We start from the raw sequence: 21,245 nt of genomic DNA on the forward strand, positions 1-21,245 counted from the left end.
GGGGACGAGGCTCGCTTCCGCCGGACGACGGAAGCGGCCCTCCGGCCCTACCAGTGGGCCATGGAGACGGTGGCACAGTAGCGACCTAGGTGTAAGGATTGCAGGGGCGGCGGCCATGGAGGCCGTACTGAACGAGCTGGTGTCTGTGGACGACCTGTTGGTGAGGCCTGGCCCCGAGGGAGGGAGAGGGAACATTCGGACGGGCGGGTCCTGAGGAGAGTCCGAGTGGGGCCAGACCCTCTACCCAGCACCAGGCTCTCCTAGGGAGGCCGAACTACGGCTCCCGGCACCCTCTGCAGCGTCCGGCTCCTGCCCAGAGGCTCTTCTTTGTCCCGGAGGCCAATGGGACTTGTAGTTTCCTGCACCACCACGCCCCAGACTCGGGGCCTGGAGTCTGGCGTGGAAGACTGACCAGTTCTGAGTGCGTGCAGGAGTTAGGAGGTCAGGGTGCGGACACCTGTGTTTGAGTGTTCCTTCGGTGACAGGGGAATATAGCGACTAGCATGAAGTTTCATATGTTACTCACCGAAACCGGCACGGTGCTAAGTGCATTGCCGGCGATATCTCAATCCTTGTAGCTCTAGGAAGTGGGCACTACTCTTATTCCCACTTAGCAGATAAGAAAAGGCCCAGACCCAGCCGGGTGGGGCTGGCTGGGGGAAGCAGCCACCGACGAGGGACGGCGTGGGCTGTTGTTGAGCTGTTCGGACAGCGTGTTTACTGTTCGGCCAGCCGCTCGGGGTCAGCTGCTTCGCCGGCGGTGCCTGGAGCCGCCACCAGGTGGCATCTCCGCTCGGTACCACTAGGGGGAGGGAAGTGGACAGGGGTAGTGTCGGGGGAGACACCCTGCTGCCAAGAAGCAGAGTACCTGGATCCCAGGGATGGAGATGGTGGAAGCCGGGATGCCAGATGCCAAGGCCCGCGAGGGAGACGTGACAGAGACTGGGGAAGATGGAGTGTAGCTGGGAAATGGACACCCAGGTCCTGGTAGAGAATGGTTCGTCCCTTCCTTTCTAAATGACTCCTCTCCTCTCTTGTGGCAGAAGTTTGAAAAGAAATTTCAGTCTGAGAAGGCAGGAGGCTCCGTGTCCAAGAGCACGCAGTTTGAGTACGCCTGGTGCCTGGTGCGAAGCAAGTACAATGATGACATCCGCAAAGGCATCGCACTACTGGAGGGTGAGGTGCTAGGCTACCCGACCCTCCCCTTCCTAGTGGCCTTTGGGTCCGTCCTGCCCTTCCCAACCACCGTGGCCTCCTTCCCTCCCTCCATCTCAAGTGCTGGGATCCTGTGTCGACATGGGACCCTGTAGCTGTCACCTCACAGTTATTTGCCAGTAAACGCACTGCAACAGAGGGCTGCACCCTGGCCTGGCTTCGCCCAGTTTGCTTGTGGCGTCATCACTGTTTAGCCAGACAGAACCATGGCGTGTCACTCCCCCCAGGACTCAGTGATCTGGCAGTCTGACAGAAGGAGGGTGACTTGCCTGAGGTGACACAGCTGATGAATTAATGGCTGAATTAGGACTAGAAGCTCCTGTCTTGTGTGTCCCAGGCCCTTGCTCTTTGGCCCCACCATGTTGCTTACTCAGCAGCAGTTGAAAACCTTTCGTGAGGGTGGCATGGGATTAGTGCAAACCTGCGAGCAGATGATGCTTTTTTGATTGGAATCCTGTCTCCCGTTGGTTTTCGATAGGTCACTGTTTTGTCACAGGCCATACTTGACCTTCAGATTTCTCTGTACCCTGTACCCGCTTTCTCTTGGCCAAGTATTCACGTGGAAGCAAACAGTACACTAGCGAAGGATGGCTATTGTGAATCTATAAAAATAAGAATCTTTTTAAATGCAAATAACCTCACCTGCATCTGCCTAAGTTGCTAATTCGGATTTCTCAGGCTTCCTTTACTGCAGGGCATACCTGTAGAAGATGTCGCTGAGCGTTGCCATTTCTAGCTGAGGAGAAAGTACAGGCACTGGGGAAGATTTATGAACACCTGCAAAGCTACTTAGCCCCAAATTGTACAGAAGCCTCTGCGAAGTCACTGAATTAAGATAGAGTCAGGCAGGGGTCATTCAGAGAATGCTAACTGAAGGGGGGTTTTGAGCTGATTTTTTAAAGGGGGGGAGTGCAAATTTATTTTAACCCCAATCTGGGCAGCAAACAGCTACAGTGAGAACACAGCGGGTACCTTTGGCTTCTCCAGTGCCTCAGTTTCCTTCCAGTTCACTTAGATGAACTAGAGCTGACTATATAGTGTTGAAACCAGGGTGTTCATCAGCGGGGTATTTGGCAGCCTGGGTTTGTGCTTCCCCGGAGCCCTGACTGGGAAGCCAAGAAGGGCCAGAGCTGAAATGGAAGCTCAGCACGGTGACTTTGTCCCGGGGTCGTACAGGGATTCGGAGAGTGGGGGGGGTCTCTGGGACACAGGCACTAGGAGAGGAGAGGAGCGGGTTTCACCCTCTTGCCACCACCCTCCCCAGAGCTGCTGCCCAACGGGAGCAAAGAGGAGCAGCGGGATTATGTTTTCTACCTGGCTGTGGGGAACTACCGGCTCAAGGTAAGGCGGCAGCCCCCTTCTTCCCCCCCCTCCCTCTCCGGGTGGGCCACCCCACCCGTCATTTCCCCTCCAGGGTAGAGCCCTGGCCGTCAGGGAGGCCGGACAGGGCAAGTGGGCAGGGGGGGTGTCGGGTACAGAGGTGCAAGGCGACGGGTCCTGACGCCGAGGGAAGGTGAGGGACAGAAGATCCAGGTGCCAAGGGTGTGGGTGACCTCAGGATTGGGGTGCAGCCCCGAGCCTTGGATGGTTATCTCCCCAGGCTTATCACCCCCACACAGTTGGGGTTGTTTGTGGACTCTACTCTGTTGGGTGGGGTCGGAGGGAGGGAGGAGGTGGGGGTAGAGGGAGGAGCCTCCGGGGCAAGTGCAGGTCCCTCTGAGGGGCTGGAAGAGGCTGGAATACTGGGGGTGTGTGTGTCTGTGTTTTCCCTGAGCGCAGGAATATGAGAAGGCACTAAAGTATGTGCGGGGGCTGCTGCAGACAGAGCCCCAGAACAACCAGGCCAAGGAACTGGAGCAGCTTATTGACAAGGCCATGAAGAAAGGTGAACCTTCCCCTCGGCCCCCCACCCCCCTGCTCCCCGCTCCCCCTGCTTGCCTGTCTCCCTGGCCCCGTCGTCCTGTCCTCCCAGGGCACCTCTCTGCTCTTCACCAAGTCGTCTTCCTTCCCCCACGCCTGGGCTCTCTGGTCTCCCTTTATTTTGTATTTATTTAATTTTTTTAAATTTGCCCTTCAGAAGATACTTTTTTTTAATGTTTATTTATTTATTTTTGTGAGAGGGAGAGACAGAGTGTGAACAGGTGAGGGGCACAGAGAGGGAGACCCAGAATCCAAAGCAGGCTCCAGGCTCTAAGCTGTCAGCACAGAGCCCGATGCGGGGCTCGAACCCACAAACCTCGAGACCACGACCTGAGCTGAAGTCGGACGCGCAACCGACTGAGCCACCCAGGCACCCCCCTCTCTGGTCTCCCTTTAAAGGACCCCTTCCCCCGCTCCAGGCACATCCTCCTCAGTCCCTCAGTCCCTTCTTTCTGTACGCCTTGGAGTCCCTTGCCTCATGACTCCAGGGGAAGAGGCGCACCGGGCAGGGTCCCTGTGGGGGCTGGGCTCCTGACAGTCTCCCTTTTCCCTTCCCCAGACGGACTAGTGGGCATGGCCATTGTTGGAGGGATGGCCCTGGGCGTGGCGGGACTGGCTGGACTCATCGGACTTGCTGTATCCAAGTCCAAATCCTAAAGGAGACCGCGCCTCCGCCTCTGCCCAGGGATGCCTGGGAGCCTGTGGAGGACGTTCGAAGGGGGGGTGGGGGGGTGGCCGTCCATCCTTTCCGTCCCTTCCCCTGTACCCCATCACTGCCCTCTGCCTTCGGCCTCCTGTCCCCAGAGACCTGTCCAATAGCCCCAAACCACGTGCTCCGGGACGAGTGTAAATAAAACTGGGCTTTGGCTCGGAACCGCTGTGTCTGTGTGGAAGAAGGGGCGGGCTCCACTGGGCCCAAAGGTGGGGGTCACCCGTGGTCCTTTCCTGCTCGCCTTCCTACTCCTACCCGCCCCCAGGCTGGTGTGGGGTTCGCCTTTGTCCGCCAAGCTGCCCAGAGCCCACACCCTTCCTTCCTTCCCCTCCCCCAAAGCAGTGGTAGGCAGCATGGGGACACAGGGACACGGGACGTGGCCTTTGCACGGTGCTGGAATCCTGGGAGAAGGCAGTGACGGGAGGCGGGAAGGGAAGAGCTGAGGGGACAGGCCAGGATTTATGTCTCCTGTCTCCTTTGACCCACACAGCTGCCTCTTAGCACGTGGAGTTTTCCACACCAGGGGGGGCCCCCACTCGGTTTCCTCCCAAACCTCCACCCTTCTCTCCCTTTGTCTTCCTGCGGCCCCCTCCTCCCCGTCCTCTCCTGGGGAGGGGCTGCCGCCCAGGGGCAGGGCTGGGCCTTCGAGAGGACTCCTCAGGTTCTTGAGAAAGGTTGCAAACCCAGGACATCCCAGTCATAGGCTCCGAGATGGAAGGTCAGGACCCAGTCCCCACCCAGCCTGCTTTGCCCCACACCCGCCCGGTGCCAGGCTCAGCGTGGGCCTGTCTTGCTTCACCGCATACCTCTCGTTCCACAGCCAAGCCAGCCTGGCTTGGGGCGGGGGGGGGGGGGGGGGGGGGGGGGGGTTGGGGCGGAGGCACCTGAGGGGAGCGCAGAGGAGCCCGACATGGGGAGGGGGGTGATGGGGTACCCTTCGGCTCCTTGATGTCCCCTGTGACTGCCTGGGGGGTAGCATCGGTGCCCCCCTACCCCTGGAGACCAAGCCCCTGCTGCGCTTGCCAGAGGAGAACCAGAGCTGCCCTGGCTGTGGCCTTGAGGCAGGAAATGATACTGTCTGCACCAGGACAGGTGCTCAGCCTCGGCTTGGGGTTGGGGCCCGGCCGTTTCTAACCCATCGTAATTAATAGAGCTGGTGACAGTTCTGATAACTGAGCTGCTTAGATTAGCCACAGGATCACGTTCTGGGCCTGTGATTTATCCCCCTTGGTGGCCCTTGGCAGCGAGATCAAGCTTGTTGCCGAGAGTCAAAGATCAACCCGATGAGGGGGGAAATTCAAGTTCAAGAAGTTGAAGTTTGGAGGGAAGCAACCCACTGGTGGCCTCACCCTGTGCCCGCGGCACCCGGAGCCAGAGTGGTCCCCGAGGATGGCGCAGTTCCCACGTGCAGGGAGCTTTTGATCTGGGGTCACAGTGGTGAGGGAGCCAGTTCTAGTTCACAGAAGCAGGAACAAGCCCGAGGGGCTCAGACTCCAGGCCCTTGTGGCTCTGGTAGATGGTGGGTCTGGTTTGAATCCAGGTTGACTGGACTCCAGAGCTGCGGGTTCCGCCCAGACGCCCTGATGCCTTACTCAACCTTAATCTTCTTCGGTGACTCAGTAGCCCGAACCCTAAGTCTTTGGAGTTTCTTAAATTGTTCTCACCAACATCCAGGAGGGGGGCTCCGCTTCCCGGATCCTGCCCCGCGAAAGGTCTGTCTGTGGCCCCGGTCTCTCAGTCACCTTCTCTTTCCTTGTCCTGGCTCCATTCTCCGGCCCCCCGATGAGAGCTGAGTCAGAGCGACTTCCCTGCTTCCCCTCTGCTCCCAGTGCCTCCCGTGGGGGCCCCCCTCAGCCCCATCCGTTCGTTGGTCACTCCCATTAGTCCTCTCCGCCCCCCTTGTGGGGCGGGGAGCCCAGAGGCTGGGGGAGGGGGTGGACTTTTGGCCCGTGTTCCGTTGCTTCCCTCCATCTCCGCGTCAACAGCTGCCCGGCGCTCTGGGCTCATTCCTCTGCCCGGACCTTCGGGGAAGCAGGAACCCAGAGGGAGGGCAGGGGGCAGAAGCCGGGGGGGTGGGGGCAGATCTGCACCCCAGGTTGCTGCTGGCCCCCCCTGCTCTCTCCACCTTTCTCTCCAGCCTGCCTTAACACCCCTCCTTAGCCAAAGCCCCTCAAGTTCCCTTGGGGCTCAGCCCCTCCCCTCCTCTGGGGCCCCAGGCGCCCCTCAGGGCCCTGCATCTCACCATGTCGGTGGCCGTGGAGATCTTCGGCTTCTTCATGGCGGCCCTGGGGCTGCTGATGCTGGGGGTGACCCTGCCACACAGCTACTGGCGAGTGTCCACCGTGCACGGGAGCGTCATCACCACCAACACCATCTTCGAGAACCTCTGGTTTAGCTGTGCCACCGACTCCCTGGGAGTCTACAGCTGCCGGGAGTTCCCGTCCTTGCTGGCCCTCTCCGGTATGGGGTGGAGAGAGCGGGGTGGCCCGCTCCAGGGGGCGGCGGGAGGCGGGGAGAGACCCCCGGGGAGGGTGACTGCTGCCCACGGTCGGGCCTTGGGCACCGAGCCGATAAGGGAGGCCTGGATCGAGCTTGGGGAGCTGGGAGTGCCCGGCGGCCCCCATCTGGAGCCGCACTGGAGACCTCGTCCCACGTGTCCCCCTGCCCTAATGTGACACCCCTAGTGGTTCCAAGTGCAGGCACCAGGGCCAGACTGCCGGGCTCAGCTGACCAGCTCGGTGCCCCCCGCCGGTGATGAAACGAGCTTCGTTCACCCCAACTGTAAAACCGGGGGAACGTGCACAGGCGCGTGGCATGGTTGTGAGTGTTGAGCTACAGCCCGGGACGTTAGCGTGATTCTCGTTGGCCCGTGTGCGCACAAGACCGACTTCAGCATCTCAGCTTTGTGGTGAGAGTGCTGGGGGTCGTGGGGGTGCAGAGGAGGCCCATCTTGGGTTCTTGGCGTTGAGACCCTTAAAAGGCATCGGTGCCACTGCCATGGCGAATTCTCAAGGGCCCTCTTCAAGCGAGACTTCCCGCGGCGCTGTGTCTGGTGGAAGCAGCTAGGGGTGTGTGTGCATGTGTGTTCAGCGTTCTCAGGCGGTGGATTTTTTGAAGTTCTCGGAGGGCCGGAAGGTACAGGTCTTTTGTTCCAGAAAGGTTCTCCTTGGTGGTATAGCGTCTTCCTGCTTCCTGTTCACCGAGTAGTCCCCAGCATCCCTCGGGGGAGTCTTTTCGGTAGGCCCGTGCCGGAGACCAGGAGGGGAGGACAGGTCCTCTTTTTGGTGCCACTCCCGCACCCCCCTTGGAGCCGTCGTGCTCTTCCGGTTCGCCACTGTAGGTGCCGGGAAGTGGATGGAACTAAAGCCAACACTGGGTTTGGAACAGGGCTGCGGGAATGCCAGAGATGCTCTGCGCAGTTAAGGGGTCTGCGTGGGTCTCTCGTGCCCCTGCGATTCCCAGAATCTCCTGAGCCAGCAGGGATTTCGTGCCTTCATCCCCCTCTCCAGGATTTGCCATGTGCAGGGCACGTGCCCTCCCCAAGCTCCCGATAAAAGCTGGGTACCATCTGGACCAGAAGCCCCGAATGCCGGGTGGCCAGAAGGGACATTGCAGGCAGCCGGCTTAGCAGCACTGGCCCTTCCCGCCTCACCCATCCCTCAGCCACACCGCGGTTTGAAGAGGGGCGTTTGCCGTGAGCCTGTCGGCCCGAGAAGGGCCCCACTTGGAACTGCTGATGGAGGGGCAAGAGCCTGCTCCAGGGGGAAGGGCAGAGGGCAGCTGCTCGGCATCGGGGGTCGTCAGGGCACCCCACGTTGTGATGGTTCTTCACGCAGGCCATCACAGTGCCGTCTCCGCTGGCCTGGCTGCGTGGGGCGCGGGCAACCCCGTTTCACCCAAGCTGGAAAACTACAAGCACAAGCGTTAACCGGCCCACAGCCCCACAGGTGGTAGGGGTGCCGGAACCCAGGCTGGCGGATACTCTGGTCCCGAGGGGGGGTCCTGACTATTATTTAACCCCCCACAGCCGCCCAGCCCACGCTCCCTCGTGGCCCATCAGTAATCTCTCCTTTGTCTACCACAGCGGCCTAGGGACCCAGGGCTGGTCAGCCCTGGATAGAGAGGATACGGGGGAGGGGGGAACCCCAGAGGGAGTGGCTGGGAGTGAGAAAGTGCTCCCAGAGAACTTTGTCCCTCCTCTCTACCCGCCAACTCCGGGCCACTTCACATCCTCCTGGCAGGGACCCAGCGTCTTCAGCACCAGTGGCACGGCCCCACCCAGGAAAGGGGAACAAGGTCCTTGGGGTGGTTGGCAAGTATCAAAGAGAAGGGGGAAGAGGGGCCGGGAAGGAAACTGGCCGTTTCCTTCAGCTTTGAGAAAGGGGAAACTGAGGCATCCAATGTATATGAGCTAGGTGGGCTTGGATTGTCCTGCGCCTAGATACCCCACTTTCCAGATCAGAACCAGCCCCCACCCAGTAACCCACGGGCAACTGCTGCCCCCTACAGGTCACTGCAGGAGAAAGCTCACTTCATGATGTCTAGGGGCTGTGCCACGTGGGACCTAGAGAGAAGCAGATGTGGGGCAGGGGCTGAGTACTCAAGTGCAATTTCTGTCATTCGGAGCAGTGGTTCTCGGCTGTGATTGGGGGCGACTTTGTCCCCCAGGGGTCATTGACAACGTCTAGACATTTTGATGGTCCCTCTTGGAGCGGACTCCTGCTGACATCTAGTGGGTAGAGGCCAAGGATGCTGCTGAACATCCCACAGGGCCCAGAACGGCCCCCAGACCAAAGCAGTAGCTGGCCAAAGTGTCAGTAGTGCCAAGGAGACAGCCAGTAAGCAGGTGCGCCGAACCGGGGGCCGGGGGGCGGGGCCTGAATTGAGCCCCTAGGAAGGAGGGGCGTCAGGGCTCCAGCGGAATAGGGCCCAGAGGGGGAAGGAGGGGACTTGAGGGCCTTTATGGACTGAGACCCGAGCAGGGGCTGGCTGTAAGGGGCTGGCTCAGCCCCGGAGGGGGAAGGGGCCAGCTTAGGGACCCATGGCTGCGCCCCGCCTCCCCAGGGTACCTCCAGGCCTGCCGGGCGCTCATGATCACCGCCATCTTCCTGGGCTTCCTGGGCCTCTTCCTAGGCATGGCCGGGCTGCGCTGCATAAACATCGGGAGCATGGAGCTCTCCAGGAAGGCCAGGCTGGCCGCCGTCGCAGGGGCCCTGCACATACTGGCTGGTAACTGGGGGAAGGTGGTGGTGGGTGTGCCCTGCGTTGTCGTGGGGGGGGGGGGGGGGGTTGTTGAGAGTGGCGCCAGCAGACCCGGGGTCCCCTGTCGCCTCCAACTCCCCATTCCGGCGGGCGTCTCACCCTCCCCATTGAATGGACACCCGGCCTCTCTGCTCAGCTCTTCCCTGCCTCCCCGTTCACCCCAGCCTCACTCATACTCCCCAAATCAATCCATCAGCAATGTTTCTTGAGCCCCCACTAGGAGCCAGGCATGAGCAAAGGTGAGTGAGCGACTGTCCCCCAGAGGTTACAGCCTGGCCGGGGATACCAGAGTCTGGGGTGCACGGGGTGCAAGCACACTGCGCACAGCAATAGCACCTTTGTCAGTCTGTAAAGCACGCGCACTTTATCGCCTCACAGCCAGCCTGCGAGGTAGGGTGGGTCTTGCCCTGTTCTCCAGATGTGGGAACGGGCTCAGAAAGCTCAGGTGACTTACTGGAGGCGCCCCCAGAGAGCGGCAAGGCTGGTCCTGTAGCCCAGGGGTCTCACTGGCCTCAGGCCTTCACTGCGCTGGGTGACAGAGGCAGGTCACAGGCTCCGGGGCGGGGCGGGGGGGGGGGGGGGGGGAGTCGGGGAGGCCGAAGGAAAGGGGTGTCGGGGCAGACTCTGCGGGAGGATTGCCCGCACAGCCGGACTTTCCAGGGTGGGTAGGATTTGGATGGGGCAGATTCCAAACGAGGCAACGATGTGATCAAGATGCTGGGCAGGAAGGACAGAGCGTGGGAGACTAGGCAAGAAAGGGGGGCTGCGGTTGGGACCCGAGGGGAAAGTCATGAGCTAGGGAGCGCAAAAGAAAGAGAGGGAGTGCAACTTGCTCTTGGGCGTCCAGATCTCGGGGCCGCCCCCGTGTGGCCCTCCCCCAGCTCCCTTCCTCCGCTGGGCCTGGGGCGCGAGCGCCGCCCTCCTCTCCCTTCCCAGGTTTCTGCGGGATGGTGGCCATCTCCTGGTACGCCTTCAACATCACCCGGGAATTCTTCGACCCCTTGTATCCCGGGACCAAGTAAGTGTGGGAGCCCCGGCCTGGGGGGCAGTGGGTGGGACTCGGCCCTCACCGTCCCTGTCCCCAGGTACGAGCTGGGCCCCGCCCTCTACCTGGGCTGGAGCGCTTCCCTGCTCGCCATCCTGGGCGGTGTCTGCCTCGGCTCCACCTGCTGCCGCACTCCCGACACGGCCCCGGCCCCCAGGTAGGGACCGGCGCGCGTGGCGGCGAGGGGGAGGGGCGGGAGCGGGGTCGCCCCACCGCTGACCCAGGCCCCTCCGACCCAGGCTCCCCTACGAGGCCTCCGCGGTGCGGTCCCCCGGCCTCGCCGCCCCCCTGCACCCCGCGGTCTCGGACAAAGAAGGCGACAGCAGCTTTGGCAAATACGGGAAGAACGCGTACGTGTAGGAGGCCCGTGGACCCCGTGCCCCTGCCTCTGCCCCCAGCGGCCGGAGGTCCCGCCAACCCCGGGCTGCAGGCCACGCCCCGACTCCGCCCCGTGCCCCCGAGCCACGCCCGGCTCTGACCGCGCCTCCTTCGTCTGACCGAGAACCTGCCTCCTGAGAACTCACCTCGGACTCCTGAGGCAGGACCTTCTGGGGCTGGGCTCTGGTTGGTTAAGGGAGCAGAGGCGACCCCGACTGTTTGTATTCTGTATGATCTATGCAGAAATAAATTTGTACTGTGAACTGTTCAGGGTTTGGGGGTGTCATGCTCGTGTCATGAAGTGGCTGGCCAAGCAAGGGTTGGCTGGGGTGCCCCCAGGGTCGTCTTCTTGGACCTCAGGCTGCCACCTGTCCCTCTCTCTATCCCCTTTGGACTGTCTCATCCGAAAAAGAGAGGAGGGGTTGCAAGTGATTTCAAGAGTGGGGCACCCATGATTATGGCCAAGAGTCATCGAGCAGCAGACGTGGTAAGACCCACCTCAAGGAAACTGGAAATGGCAGAGATGCCCCCTGGCTGGCCCGAGACGACAACTCACTCTCTTTACTCTCAGCTTTTCCCACAGCAGTACAAGGAGACAGCTGGTCTTGAACACTTGCTTCGGCTGTGCCTACGAGTGGACACCACAAACCAAAGAGCCCTTTGAAACTTTGCGTCAAATCAACCACGTCTGGTACAGGCAGATTTTTCTAGGGAAAGGTTCAAGAACTTCCAGCAAAGTCTTTGAACGTCTCTTCACAGAGGCCTGCATATTGCTGGTGCGTGTCTGACTTGATGGTGTCCAGCTCAGACATGGCACTGGGCCCTGGGCTGGCTTGGGAGACAGGAAAACGAGGCCACAAGAGAGGGGCCTGGCATCCAATGGAAGGAGAGGGACACCACCCCCCCCTCCCCGCCCCGCGCCTAGCCCCTGCACTGGGCTGGTGCACCATCCCATTTATTCTTCCCTCTATCTGGCCAGTGGTTGGAAGAGGTTCAGAGAGGTGAAGTGACCTGTCCAAGCTACAGTTAGTAAGCAGTACGACCACGATCTGTTCAAGACCAAAGATACAACTGGCCTGCTTCCTGGAATTTTTGGCTTTCCAAACTCATTCCCATCAACTGAATTCACCTGTCATTGAGGGCTTTGGGAGTAAGCCCCCAGGCTCTAGCCTTCCAGTCCAGAGGCTTAGCCTCTCCTTCCCCTGTGTACCCAGGAGGAGGCTGTGCTGCTCCATCACATGACACTGGGTCCAGCTTTTGGCACAGTGTAGATTTCCCAAAGACCCGGGTGAAAACCCATCTCCCTAGCACACAGGGAGCGGGCAAAAATTGTTCAAGGCTTTCCCTAAGGGATGTGTGCTTTTAAGTGGAGGGGTCCAGTGATCCCTTCCTAGAGGATGTCAACAGATGACTCCTGGAGCCACTTAGCTCAGAGCAATGGGAAGCCATTGGGTCCAGCTCTGTCCTATGAAGGTCAGTTGGGTATGTCCCTGAGTAGACACATCTTACACCAGGCAGAATCTAAGTGATTCTTTTTATATCAGCAAAATATGAAACAAAGCCAGTGAATTTAGGAAAGAAACCAAAGAGACTACTAACTCAGTGCAAATCTGACAGGAGTTCCAATGGAGGTGATCACAGTGAAGCACTGATGTATTTCTCCACCAAGAAATAGTCTTTTCTTCTATTTCCTTCCTTCCTCTTTTTTTTTTAAAGTTTATTTAGAGAGAGAGAGAGAGAGCACACACATGCGAGCTGGAGAGGGGCACAAGGAGAGGGAGAGAATCCCAAGCAGGCTCTGCGCTGTCAGCCCCAATACGGGGCTCGAACTCACAAACCACAAGATCATGACCTGAGCCAAAATCAAGAGTCGGCTGCTTAACTGACTGAGCCACCCAGGTGCCCTTCTATTTTCTTTCCTGCATGTACTTGTTTTGTTTTTTTAAGTAGGCTCCACGCCCAGTGTGGAGCTTGAACTCACAACCTTGAGATCAAGAGTCGCATGCTCTACTGACTGAGCCAGCAATGTTCCCCCTTGCATGTACTTCTTGATAGAGAGGGAAATAAAAAGGTTAGGGCCTAGAAAAGTTTCCTTTCGTGGGAGGGAGACACAAATTGAGGCCAGAAGTTAGATGCCAGCAAACTGGGTTCCTGATGTCCCAGTTACTATTGCTTTCTAACCATCCCAAGACTCAGTGGCATAAACCATTTGGTTATACACATGGATTCTGTAGGTCAGAATTTGGAGTGTGGCAGGGATGGCTTGTGTCTGCTCCATGACAGTGAGGACACAGTCATGAAGACTCAAACAGCTGAGGGTGATTCGATGCCTGGGTGCCAGAATTGCCTGGATGTGTCTTCACTGTCACAATGGAAGCCTAGGCTAGAATGGCTTGAAGGCTTGACTCAGCCACCTGCGTGTGGCCTCTCTGTGTGGCCTAGGCTTCCTCATAGCAAGGCGGCTTTAGGATAGTTGGATTTCTTGATTTTTCTTTCTTTCTCTGCCTCTCCCTTTCTCCTTTCCCTTCCTTTTCTTTCCTTTCCTCCTTTCTCTTTAGTAGACTTCACACCCAGCGTGGAGCACACGGGGCTCAAACTCATAACTCTGAGATCAAGACCCGAGCTGAGATCAAGAGTTGGACTCCTGGGGCACCTGGGTGGCTCAGTCAGTTGAGCATCTGACTTCGGATTAGGTCATGATCTCACAGCTTGAGTTCGAGCCCTGCATCGGGCTCTGTGCTGACAGCTCAGAGCCTGGAGCCTGCTTCAGATTCTATGTCTCCCTCTCTCTCTCCCCTCCCCTGCTCATGCTCTGTCTCTTTCTCCTTCAAAAATAAGTAAACATTAAAAAAAAATTTTTTTTTTTTTAAAGAGTTGGACTCCTAACCTACTGAGCCACCCAGGCGCCTGGAGGATGGCTGGATTTCTTACATGGTGGCTGAGGGATCTAAAACTCAAGTGTCCTAGTTGACAAGGCAGAAGCTTCCCTGCCTTTTATCACCTATCCTTGAATGTCACATGGTCTCACCTCTGCCACCCTGTACTCGTTGAAGCAGTCAGAATTCTGCCTAGATCCCAGGGAAAGGGGACAAAGACCCTACCTTTCAATCAAAGGGTTGTCAAAAAAATGTACAGCCATCTTTTAAAACCACTTGGGATTGTCCTCAAACCGCATCCTCACCACCATTCAACTTGGGGCGGCCACCGACACCACTGACCCCACCTCAAGTCTCCAGAGAAAGGGCAGGCAGTTTCTCAGGCAGGCCCTGGGACACCTGAGCCAGCTGTAGGAAAGTCCCAAAAGGGGGGAGGAGAGCCTATAAAGATGCCTAACACCGAATTTACTGGATCTCATTAATATCTCATTGAGGTTACTTGTTCAACAAATGCTTCCTAAGCATGTGCTTTGCTAAGTTCCAACAGGATACAGAGCCTTAAGACAACAACTCCAAGGAGCTTATAAGCTCATAGCACACAATCCACTTAGAGGAGGCCTGAGTGTAAGAAGCTTTCACAGCACACAAGAATTACAGCACCCAGGGCCACCAAGAACAGAGGCCTCTATATCGTGAATTCCCCCATGCCTCCAGAAATGTCTGGGTTTTCTCGGATACTAATAATTTTGCACACTGCGGCCCCTGGTAACAGCAGCCTCCTCTGGAGGCAGCACCAAGGGTGAGGGCTGATCTCTCTACCTGGTTAAGTATCAAGAGGATGAAGACAGGGGACTGGCTCCTCCCTCAGTCTCCTCCTGTGCCCCACCCCCAGCCCTCACTCCACTTCCCTGTCACCCAGTCCTAACTGTGCTCAAATGATACTCGGGAGAACTACAGAAACAAAAAGCAAAAGCAAATGCACCGAATCCATCATCAAAAAATGACATAAAGCGACAACCAAAGAAGGCTGAGATGTGGGCGTGGCAGCAGAATGGGACAAAATCTTCCTCCGTCAGGGAACCCAGGGAGACAGACAGTGGGAGGGGTGACTGAAGCATAGAAGGAAAACCCACGGAGCAGTGAACAGCACAGAGACCCGTGACCCTCATGCCCAAACCACCACGTGACCAAAGAGGCAGGTTCCTCCTCGGATGACACCTTTTATTACAACAGCACGCTGAGGGCCCAGCCCACTTCCCCCCAAACAGCCCCCGGGACTAGGCCTGTCTTCCCTGGCAGGTAGGACACAGCTTTGCTGGGCGAGTGAACGGCTCCTCTCTCGGTCCAGAAGAGCACCTCTCTCCTTGGCCAAGCCTTCTCCGAGGCTGAGGTGGGGTGCAGAGGGCCTTCCCCTCTGGGGACGCCCAGGCTCACACAGTCCACTTCAGGCACCTGCAGGCAGTGGAGGCCCAGGAGGAGGAGAGGTCCCGGGAGGCTGGGGGATAGGAAGGAGAGGATGTGGGCGCAGGGGGAGGTTCTGAGCTCACCTGGTCTCCTGGTGGGTGCCCAGACAGCGCACCGTGCAGTACCGGGCGCCACAGCTGACGCAGGTGTACGGGGAGGGGAAGCCGCAGACGGCACAGAAGGGCCGCTGAGGCCGGGAGGGGGGACCCGCACAGGCTGTCAGATAGTTGGGGCCCTCGGCCACGCTCAGGTTCTGTAGAGACAAGGGGAAGGCTCCACACCTCCTCTGCCCACCCACGTGGCAAACACCGACCTGGGACAAGGACCTCTGCAGGCTCCTTCCTTCCCCGTGGGGCCCCCCAAGTCCCCGGGGTCACGCCCTCTCACCTGCTCCTCTAGCAAGGCCTGAAAGTTCTTTCGGAAGCGAAGTTTAAAATGATCGCCTCGAGTTTTCTTCTTTTTCTTTCCTACAGAGGAAGAACAATTAATTACAGTTGACTCTTGAACAACACAGGGGTTGGGGTGCTGGCCTCCTCCACGTAGTCCAAGACCTGTGTATAACTCTGGACTCCCCAAAAAACAACATCAAATAGCCTACTGGTGACCAGAAGCCTTACTGACAATATAAACAGTCGGTTAACGTATGTTTTGTATGTTATATGTATTATATACTGTATTCTTAAAACAACACTGGGGAAAACAAAATATTAAGTAAAACATAAGGGGGGGGGCGCTTAGTCAGTTAAATGTCCAACTTTTGCTTTCGGCTCAGGTCATGATCTCAGTTTCATGGGGTTCCAGCCCTGCATTAGGCTCTGTGCTGGCAGCACGGAACCTGCTTGGGATTCTCTCTCTCCCTTTCTCTGCCCCTCCTCCGCTCATGCTGTCTCCACCTCTCTCAAAAATAAACAAACACTAAAAAAAAAAAAACTTAAGAAAAAAGAAAGAAAATCATGAGAGCAAATATATTTACAGCACCGACTGAACAAATCCCACATACAAGTGGACCCCTGCAGCTCAAACCCGTTGCTCAAAGGTCAACTATAGTTACTTGGCACGTGCCAAGAAAGACACCATCTTTCTCTGTGCCATCGTTCCCGACACTCATGTGTCCACTCCCTGCGCACACGCTCACCTGGGTTCTGAGTCAGCCTCTCACTACCGTGTATCCCTCCCCTCACTTATCTAACCTGCTCCTACATTCATCTCCACGCTCCCCTAAGTCCAAGGCTCTAAGTCAGAGCTGGAAGTGCTCCCGGAGCTCAGCTCTCCATGTTATTTACTCTACATGTGCTAGAGGAAGGTGACGCAGAGGGGGAGAGCAGCTGGCTCACAGTCACAGAAGTCACAGAAGCCAGTCCCTGACAAAGCCAGAGGGGCTCCTGTGTCATCTGCCCCCCCACCCCCTGCCCCAACCCGATGTCCCTCTACAATCTGTCTCCAGGCAGACCCCTTCCCCTTGCTTTGGCCTTGCCTCCCCAGCCCGGTCCTCCCTCCCTCCACCCGCCTCCTTCTACCCCTGCCTCACCGGTGTCTGCATCATCATCAAACTGAGGCAGCCTTTTGCCGAGCTGGGGGAGTCCTGCATGGGGGTCGTCCTGGAAGTTGTCATTCTCCAAGGCCTCGAGCTGCCTGTTGATGCGGCGCTGTCTGGCAGCCCGGTCGAGCACCCGCCGCTGTCCAGGGTCCTGGGAGCGAACTGGGTGGGGCAAAGCCAGGGAGTCATGAGGGCACGGGAAGAGAGAAGCTGAGCTGGCCTTGGTTCCGGGAAGCGTGCGGACGGAACCAAAGCTCTCTGATGTCATCTGAGTCACCAAGCCCTTGGCGCCTGTACCTTCTCCCAATATATTAGCCCCCTGGCTTGCCTCCCTCCTGGCTAACAAGGCTGTCATTTCAGTCACTCATGCCTTTGGCCCTGGCCTTTCCTCCCAATCCCCAGACCCAGCCAACGAGATGCCTCCTGGAGACCTCTCACTGCTGGCAGAAATCATACAACCGTGCAGATGGGGACCACTGTACACGCAGGGCTTGCAGCCTCCACTGGGACCTTCATGCACTCAGCCGTCATGCTTAGCAATCTCATTTCCTACTTCAAAGGACACACGTAGAGATGTTCATCCTCCAGCCCGCTCTCAAATATAACTGCCTGGCACTCGCCTTCCCTCCATTCCAAGAGGATGCACCCTCTACCCCTCCACTGAGTCCCACTGCTAAACCCAACCCTCCATCTCCAGCTCGGGTCCTTCTGTCCCACCTGCATCTTCAAACCCTCTTCCCCAACAGGGACCTTCCCTTCACTGGAAAAACCTGCCAAACCCTCACGTGTTGACCCAAATTCACAAAGACTCATCTTTGAGAGAATCGCCCATGGGAAGCTTCATTTCCTCACCTCCCATCCACTCTTCAACCCCCAGCAAAATGACTCCCATTCAGTGGGAACTACTCACACTCAGGACCCTGGCGATGCCCTAGGGCCAAATCCAGTGTGTATTTCTAAAATCTTCCTTTTACTACACCCTGAGACTTTACTGACTATTTCCCTCTGGTGGAAAGAATCCCTTCATTTGCATCCCTGATGTGACTTCAGGTTTTTCTGATGGTGAAAAGCACTCAGCAAATGTGTTTAATGAAGAAGGAGACATGTTGTGTAGAATTATCTGATCCCAGTGAACAGCCGGTAGGTAAGAAGAGAGAGGTTTAAAATGGTGAGGTCATAAAAAATTTAAAAAAAAACGTTGAAAAAAAAAAGGGGGGGCGCCTGGGTGGCGCAGTCGGTTAAGCGTCTGACTTCAGCCAGGTCACGATCTCACGGTCCGTGAGTTCCAGCCCCGCGTCAGGCTCTGGGCTGATGGCTCGGAGCCTGGAGCCTGTTTCTGATTCTGTGTCTCCCTCTCTCTCTGCCCCTCCCCTGTTCATGCTCTGTCTCTCTCTGTCCCCAAAATAAATAAAAAATAAAAAAAAAAAAAACGTTGAAAAAAAATAAAATGGTGAGGTCAATGGGGCGCCTGGGTGGTTCAGTCAGTTAAGCATCCAACTCTTGATCTCAGCTCAGGTCATGATCTCACGGTTTGTGGGTTCAAGCCCCGCGTTGGGCTCTGTAATGACAGTGCAGAGCCTGCTTGGAATGCTCTCTCTCCCTCTCTCTCTGCCCCCACTCCTCTCTCTCTCTCTGTCTCTCTCTCAAAATAAATAAACTTAAAAATTAAATGGTGAGGTCAGCGGCTGACTTCCTGCAACCAGTTGAACAGCCAGTTGTGGAGCTCAGGAGAAGGTTCAGGATTGAGAGAACCACTTTTTGGAGTCATTTGCTTTTGGGAGAGACAGCCCTATGTTTGGGTTTGCAATCCCAGGAAGAGAGATCAGACTCAGAAGGAGATGGGGACAGCCCTCTCCTTAGAGGCGAGAGGGCAGGCCACATGACAGGCTTCGAGCAGTAATCAGAGATGACCCCTTCGGCACTGCAGCCCAAAATTTTAAATCTTCCCCTCCAAGTCTGCTTCTCTTCCTTCCTGAACTCTCTAAGTAAACAGAACCATCTGCACAGGCATCCTAAACAAGAAACCTAGGAGTTATTTTAAACTTCTCTCTTTATCAGGGTCTCACAACTCTACACAAAATTATCTCTTTATTCATTGAACAGATGTTTATCGAGTGCCTGTAACCAAAATAAATAGCATCGGCACCAGGGGCTAACACTGGGCACGCACTATGAGCCAGACGCTATGCTAAGCTCTTTGTGTAAGAGCTTTAACTCTTTATCAACCCAACGTGAGAGATATCATTATCATCCCCAGTTTACTAAAGTTCAGAGGTTAAGAAACATGTCCAAAGCTCATGTAGCTGGTATGTGGCTTGGGAAGAACGCAGAGCTTCCCAGCTCTGGATCACTGTATACTGCCTCCCTCCCAAGTACCAGGCGGTGCCCTTGGTTCTGGGAATACATGAGCTTATAGTCTAGTGGGGAATACAAATGATCAAACAAATGAGCAGAGCACAGAATATGTTAGCACAAGGAAGTACATGGTGCTACGGGGGCACATGCCAGAAACACCCAACTGGCCCTGGGGTAGTCAAAAGATTTTCCAGAGGAAAATAAGAAGTCTAGGTTGAGATCTGACTAATGAATAGAAGTTACCTTGGTTGGGGGAGAGAAAAGGGTGTTTCAGGCTTTCATACCAGCATGGAAGAAGGCTTGGATGGCAGACTGTGGTGCCTTCAATAAATTATAAAAAGTTCAGTATGGCTGGTAATATAAAGCACGTAGGGAGGGGGTGCTGTGTGGTTATAAAGTCAGGCCCGCTGTTAACAGTCTGACCTGTAAGTGTCTAAAGAACTTTGGATTTGGGGATTTATACTGAGAATAATGGAGATCCAGCAAAGAGTTTAAGAAATGCTGACACGATTGGATTCATTAAAAAGTCAATCTGGCGGACTGCTCCACCCACATGTCTTGTGGGGACTATTCAATGGCTCCTTAATTGCCTTCCAGTCTCTAGACCTGCGCTGTACAAGGGGGTAGCCACTACTCACCTGTGGTTGTTTAAATGCTGTAGCTTAAGTAAGTTTAAAATTTAAAATTCAGTTCCTCCGTGGCACTAGCCACATTTCACATGCTCAACCGCCACATGTGGCTAAAGGCTGCCATCCTACACGGTGCTAAGACCATTCCCATCATTCCACAAAGTTCCGCCGTACAGCGCTGCTCCGCACTGAAGCCAGAACTGCCTCCCTAAAAGATAAATCTCTTTCGGTCACTCCCCTGCCTTAAGAGAGCCTGTAATGATTCCCCACTGCCCTCTCCAGAGAATTCAAACTCTCTGGCACTATATGGGATGCCTTTCAGGTGTACCTTTCCCCAACCCTCCAGACTATTCTTGCTATTCCTCCGCAAGCCCCGAACTGTGAACTTGGCTCCCCAAGCGACTTGCTTTCTCTTGCTTTCCTGCCTTTGCACGCGCGGTTCACGCTGCCGGGAATGAGCCTCGGCGCACCTGCACCGAGTGAAACCTTAACCCGACTTTCAAGCCTCCATCCAAGCGTTTTCCCCCGCCCCCTTCCCGGTGCCCTCCATCCCAGAAGCTAGGTTAGGTGCCACTCCTTCCCGCGGCCAGGAGCTGTGCTCCCCTCTGCCATCGCACGTATCACTCTGAAGTGCAGTGGCAGGCCTGCGTGTCTGTTCCCCTCCCAGAAAGCCAGTTTGGGGATGATAGGGATCTTTTTCCTCTCTCCAACCCAGGCGCCCGACGTGGAGCAGGCAGGCATCAATTAAACATGAATGGATGGTCTGAGGAGCGACCCCGACGCCAGGGCCCGAGCGCCGGGGAAGGGATTTGAGACTAATAACTGGTTGAGAACATCCTAGGCCAGGTTCGGATTTGGGAGGCGGTAAGGGGCCAACCGCCCGGGGCTCACATACCCGAAGTTTTCTTCTCCACCATTTCCACAACACAGCTGACGGAAGAGCCTCCTGCGCACGCGTGCTAAAGCACCCGCTGTGGAAGGCGTGTCATCACTTCCGGCAGCGCGTGCTTTTGCGCGTGCGCAGAATTATCCCACTAGAATTCCCAAAGCTTCCACCCATTACGTGATGTTCCCTAGGAGACCAGAAAGCTTTCCGCCATATTTTATAGGGGCAAAACCACTTCCGGCTTCAGGGTGGCTGTGTATTTTGTGGGGTCCCCTACGTGGATCATTTTAAAGAGGTGGTACCAGTGGTCTTTTGAGAAATGTTATTTCCCTTTCGTCGTCCTTCTGAAGATGCCACCATCACAAAGGCAGTCCCTGGAGATTCTTCCCGGGGCGGCAGAGATGATGGGCTGGACTACCAAAGAGAGTGCGTAGGCTTGAGTGGGCAATCCGAGAGGCCCTTGGTGACCCTCTGCCGAAACCTCAACCCCCTGCGCCCCTGGCGCCGCAGACTCCTCGGCCTTCTCCCTCCTTGCCGCCCGCTGCTCCGCTCGTCCCCGCTCCGAGCGCCCCCACGCCGTGCTCGCCCGGCCTTCCGCCCAGCCGCTCCCGGCAGAGCTGTGGCAAAGACCCGCCTCCGCATCCCGCCGGACCTGCTGGGGGTCACTTCCCCTCTCCGGGTTTCAGTTTCCTCGTGTGTCAGGCGGCGCTGGGCCGGGCTGGCTCAGACCGAAGTCCTCGGCTCGCGACCGCCGGCCCGAGCCCCCGCCTCCCGGCCGGGCGCCCCCTCTGCTGGCTCCGTGCAGCCCGCGCGCTCACGCCCGGGGACAATCCTAGCCTTGTCTACGGCGCCGGCTTCTCGAGTTTTCAGTAGCCTCGGGCTACGCCTTTTTTCCAGGGCGGAGCCCGAGCCCTGTACCTCCTCACAGCGGGCCGCAAGGCAGCCCCGGTCCCTCTGCCCACAGCC

The 21,245-nt window shown here is 56.9% G+C and overlaps 3 protein-coding genes and 1 long non-coding RNA gene across 10 annotated transcripts; 2 read left to right on the forward strand and 2 right to left on the reverse strand.

Moving 5' to 3' along the window:
• FIS1 (fission, mitochondrial 1) lies at positions 1-4,009 on the forward strand. Of its 2 annotated transcripts, none has more exons than XM_053213772.1 (5): positions 1-160; positions 1,044-1,176; positions 2,480-2,556; positions 3,037-3,100; positions 3,695-4,009. In XM_053213772.1, exons 1-5 carry the CDS (start codon positions 116-118, stop codon positions 3,790-3,792), a joined length of 417 nt encoding a protein of 138 aa, XP_053069747.1. In that variant the 5' UTR covers positions 1-115; the 3' UTR covers positions 3,793-4,009. The 2 variants fall into 2 exon arrangements, with proteins under 2 accessions (XP_053069747.1, XP_026897841.1); XM_027042040.2 differs by having other exon boundaries at positions 4-160; positions 2,995-3,100.
• LOC128313695 (uncharacterized) lies at positions 1,982-11,024 on the reverse strand. 3 transcript variants are annotated; one of them, XR_008294746.1, is made up of 2 exons: positions 10,679-11,024; positions 1,982-9,107 (listed from the first exon to the last, which is right to left on the reverse strand). It is a non-coding gene; the product is annotated as an uncharacterized LOC128313695 (long non-coding RNA). The 3 variants fall into 3 exon arrangements; XR_008294747.1 differs by lacking the exon at positions 10,679-11,024 and adding an exon at positions 9,564-9,683 and having other exon boundaries at positions 1,982-8,996; XR_008294745.1 differs by lacking the exon at positions 10,679-11,024 and adding an exon at positions 9,564-9,683.
• On the forward strand, positions 6,091-10,800 carry CLDN15 (claudin 15). Of its 2 annotated transcripts, none has more exons than XM_027042038.2 (5): positions 6,091-6,307; positions 8,912-9,076; positions 10,046-10,127; positions 10,195-10,311; positions 10,394-10,800. In XM_027042038.2, the coding sequence occupies exons 1-5, from the start codon at positions 6,091-6,093 to the stop codon at positions 10,512-10,514; spliced, it is 702 nt and encodes a 233-aa protein (XP_026897839.1). In that variant the 3' UTR covers positions 10,515-10,800. The 2 variants fall into 2 exon arrangements, with proteins under 2 accessions (XP_026897839.1, XP_053069745.1); XM_053213770.1 differs by having other exon boundaries at positions 8,981-9,076.
• A 3,584-nt stretch (positions 11,025-14,608) lies between the features above and the next one.
• ZNHIT1 (zinc finger HIT-type containing 1) lies at positions 14,609-21,071 on the reverse strand. Of its 3 annotated transcripts, XM_053213771.1 has the most exons (6): positions 20,932-21,071; positions 20,582-20,693; positions 16,401-16,571; positions 15,260-15,339; positions 14,956-15,125; positions 14,609-14,860 (listed from the first exon to the last, which is right to left on the reverse strand). In XM_053213771.1, the coding sequence occupies exons 2-6, from the start codon at positions 20,637-20,639 to the stop codon at positions 14,839-14,841; spliced, it is 501 nt and encodes a 166-aa protein (XP_053069746.1). In that variant the 5' UTR covers positions 20,640-20,693; positions 20,932-21,071; the 3' UTR covers positions 14,609-14,838. The 3 variants fall into 3 exon arrangements, with proteins under 3 accessions (XP_053069746.1, XP_014941994.1, XP_014941995.1); XM_015086508.3 differs by lacking the exon at positions 20,932-21,071 and having other exon boundaries at positions 20,582-20,723; XM_015086509.3 differs by lacking the exons at positions 20,582-20,693; positions 20,932-21,071 and adding an exon at positions 20,289-20,370.
• Positions 21,072-21,245: the final 174 nt, after the last annotated feature.

Source organism: Acinonyx jubatus, chromosome E3 (genome assembly GCF_027475565.1).
Source record: "Acinonyx jubatus isolate Ajub_Pintada_27869175 chromosome E3, VMU_Ajub_asm_v1.0, whole genome shotgun sequence".
Classification (NCBI taxonomy): Eukaryota; Metazoa; Chordata; class Mammalia; order Carnivora; family Felidae; genus Acinonyx; species Acinonyx jubatus.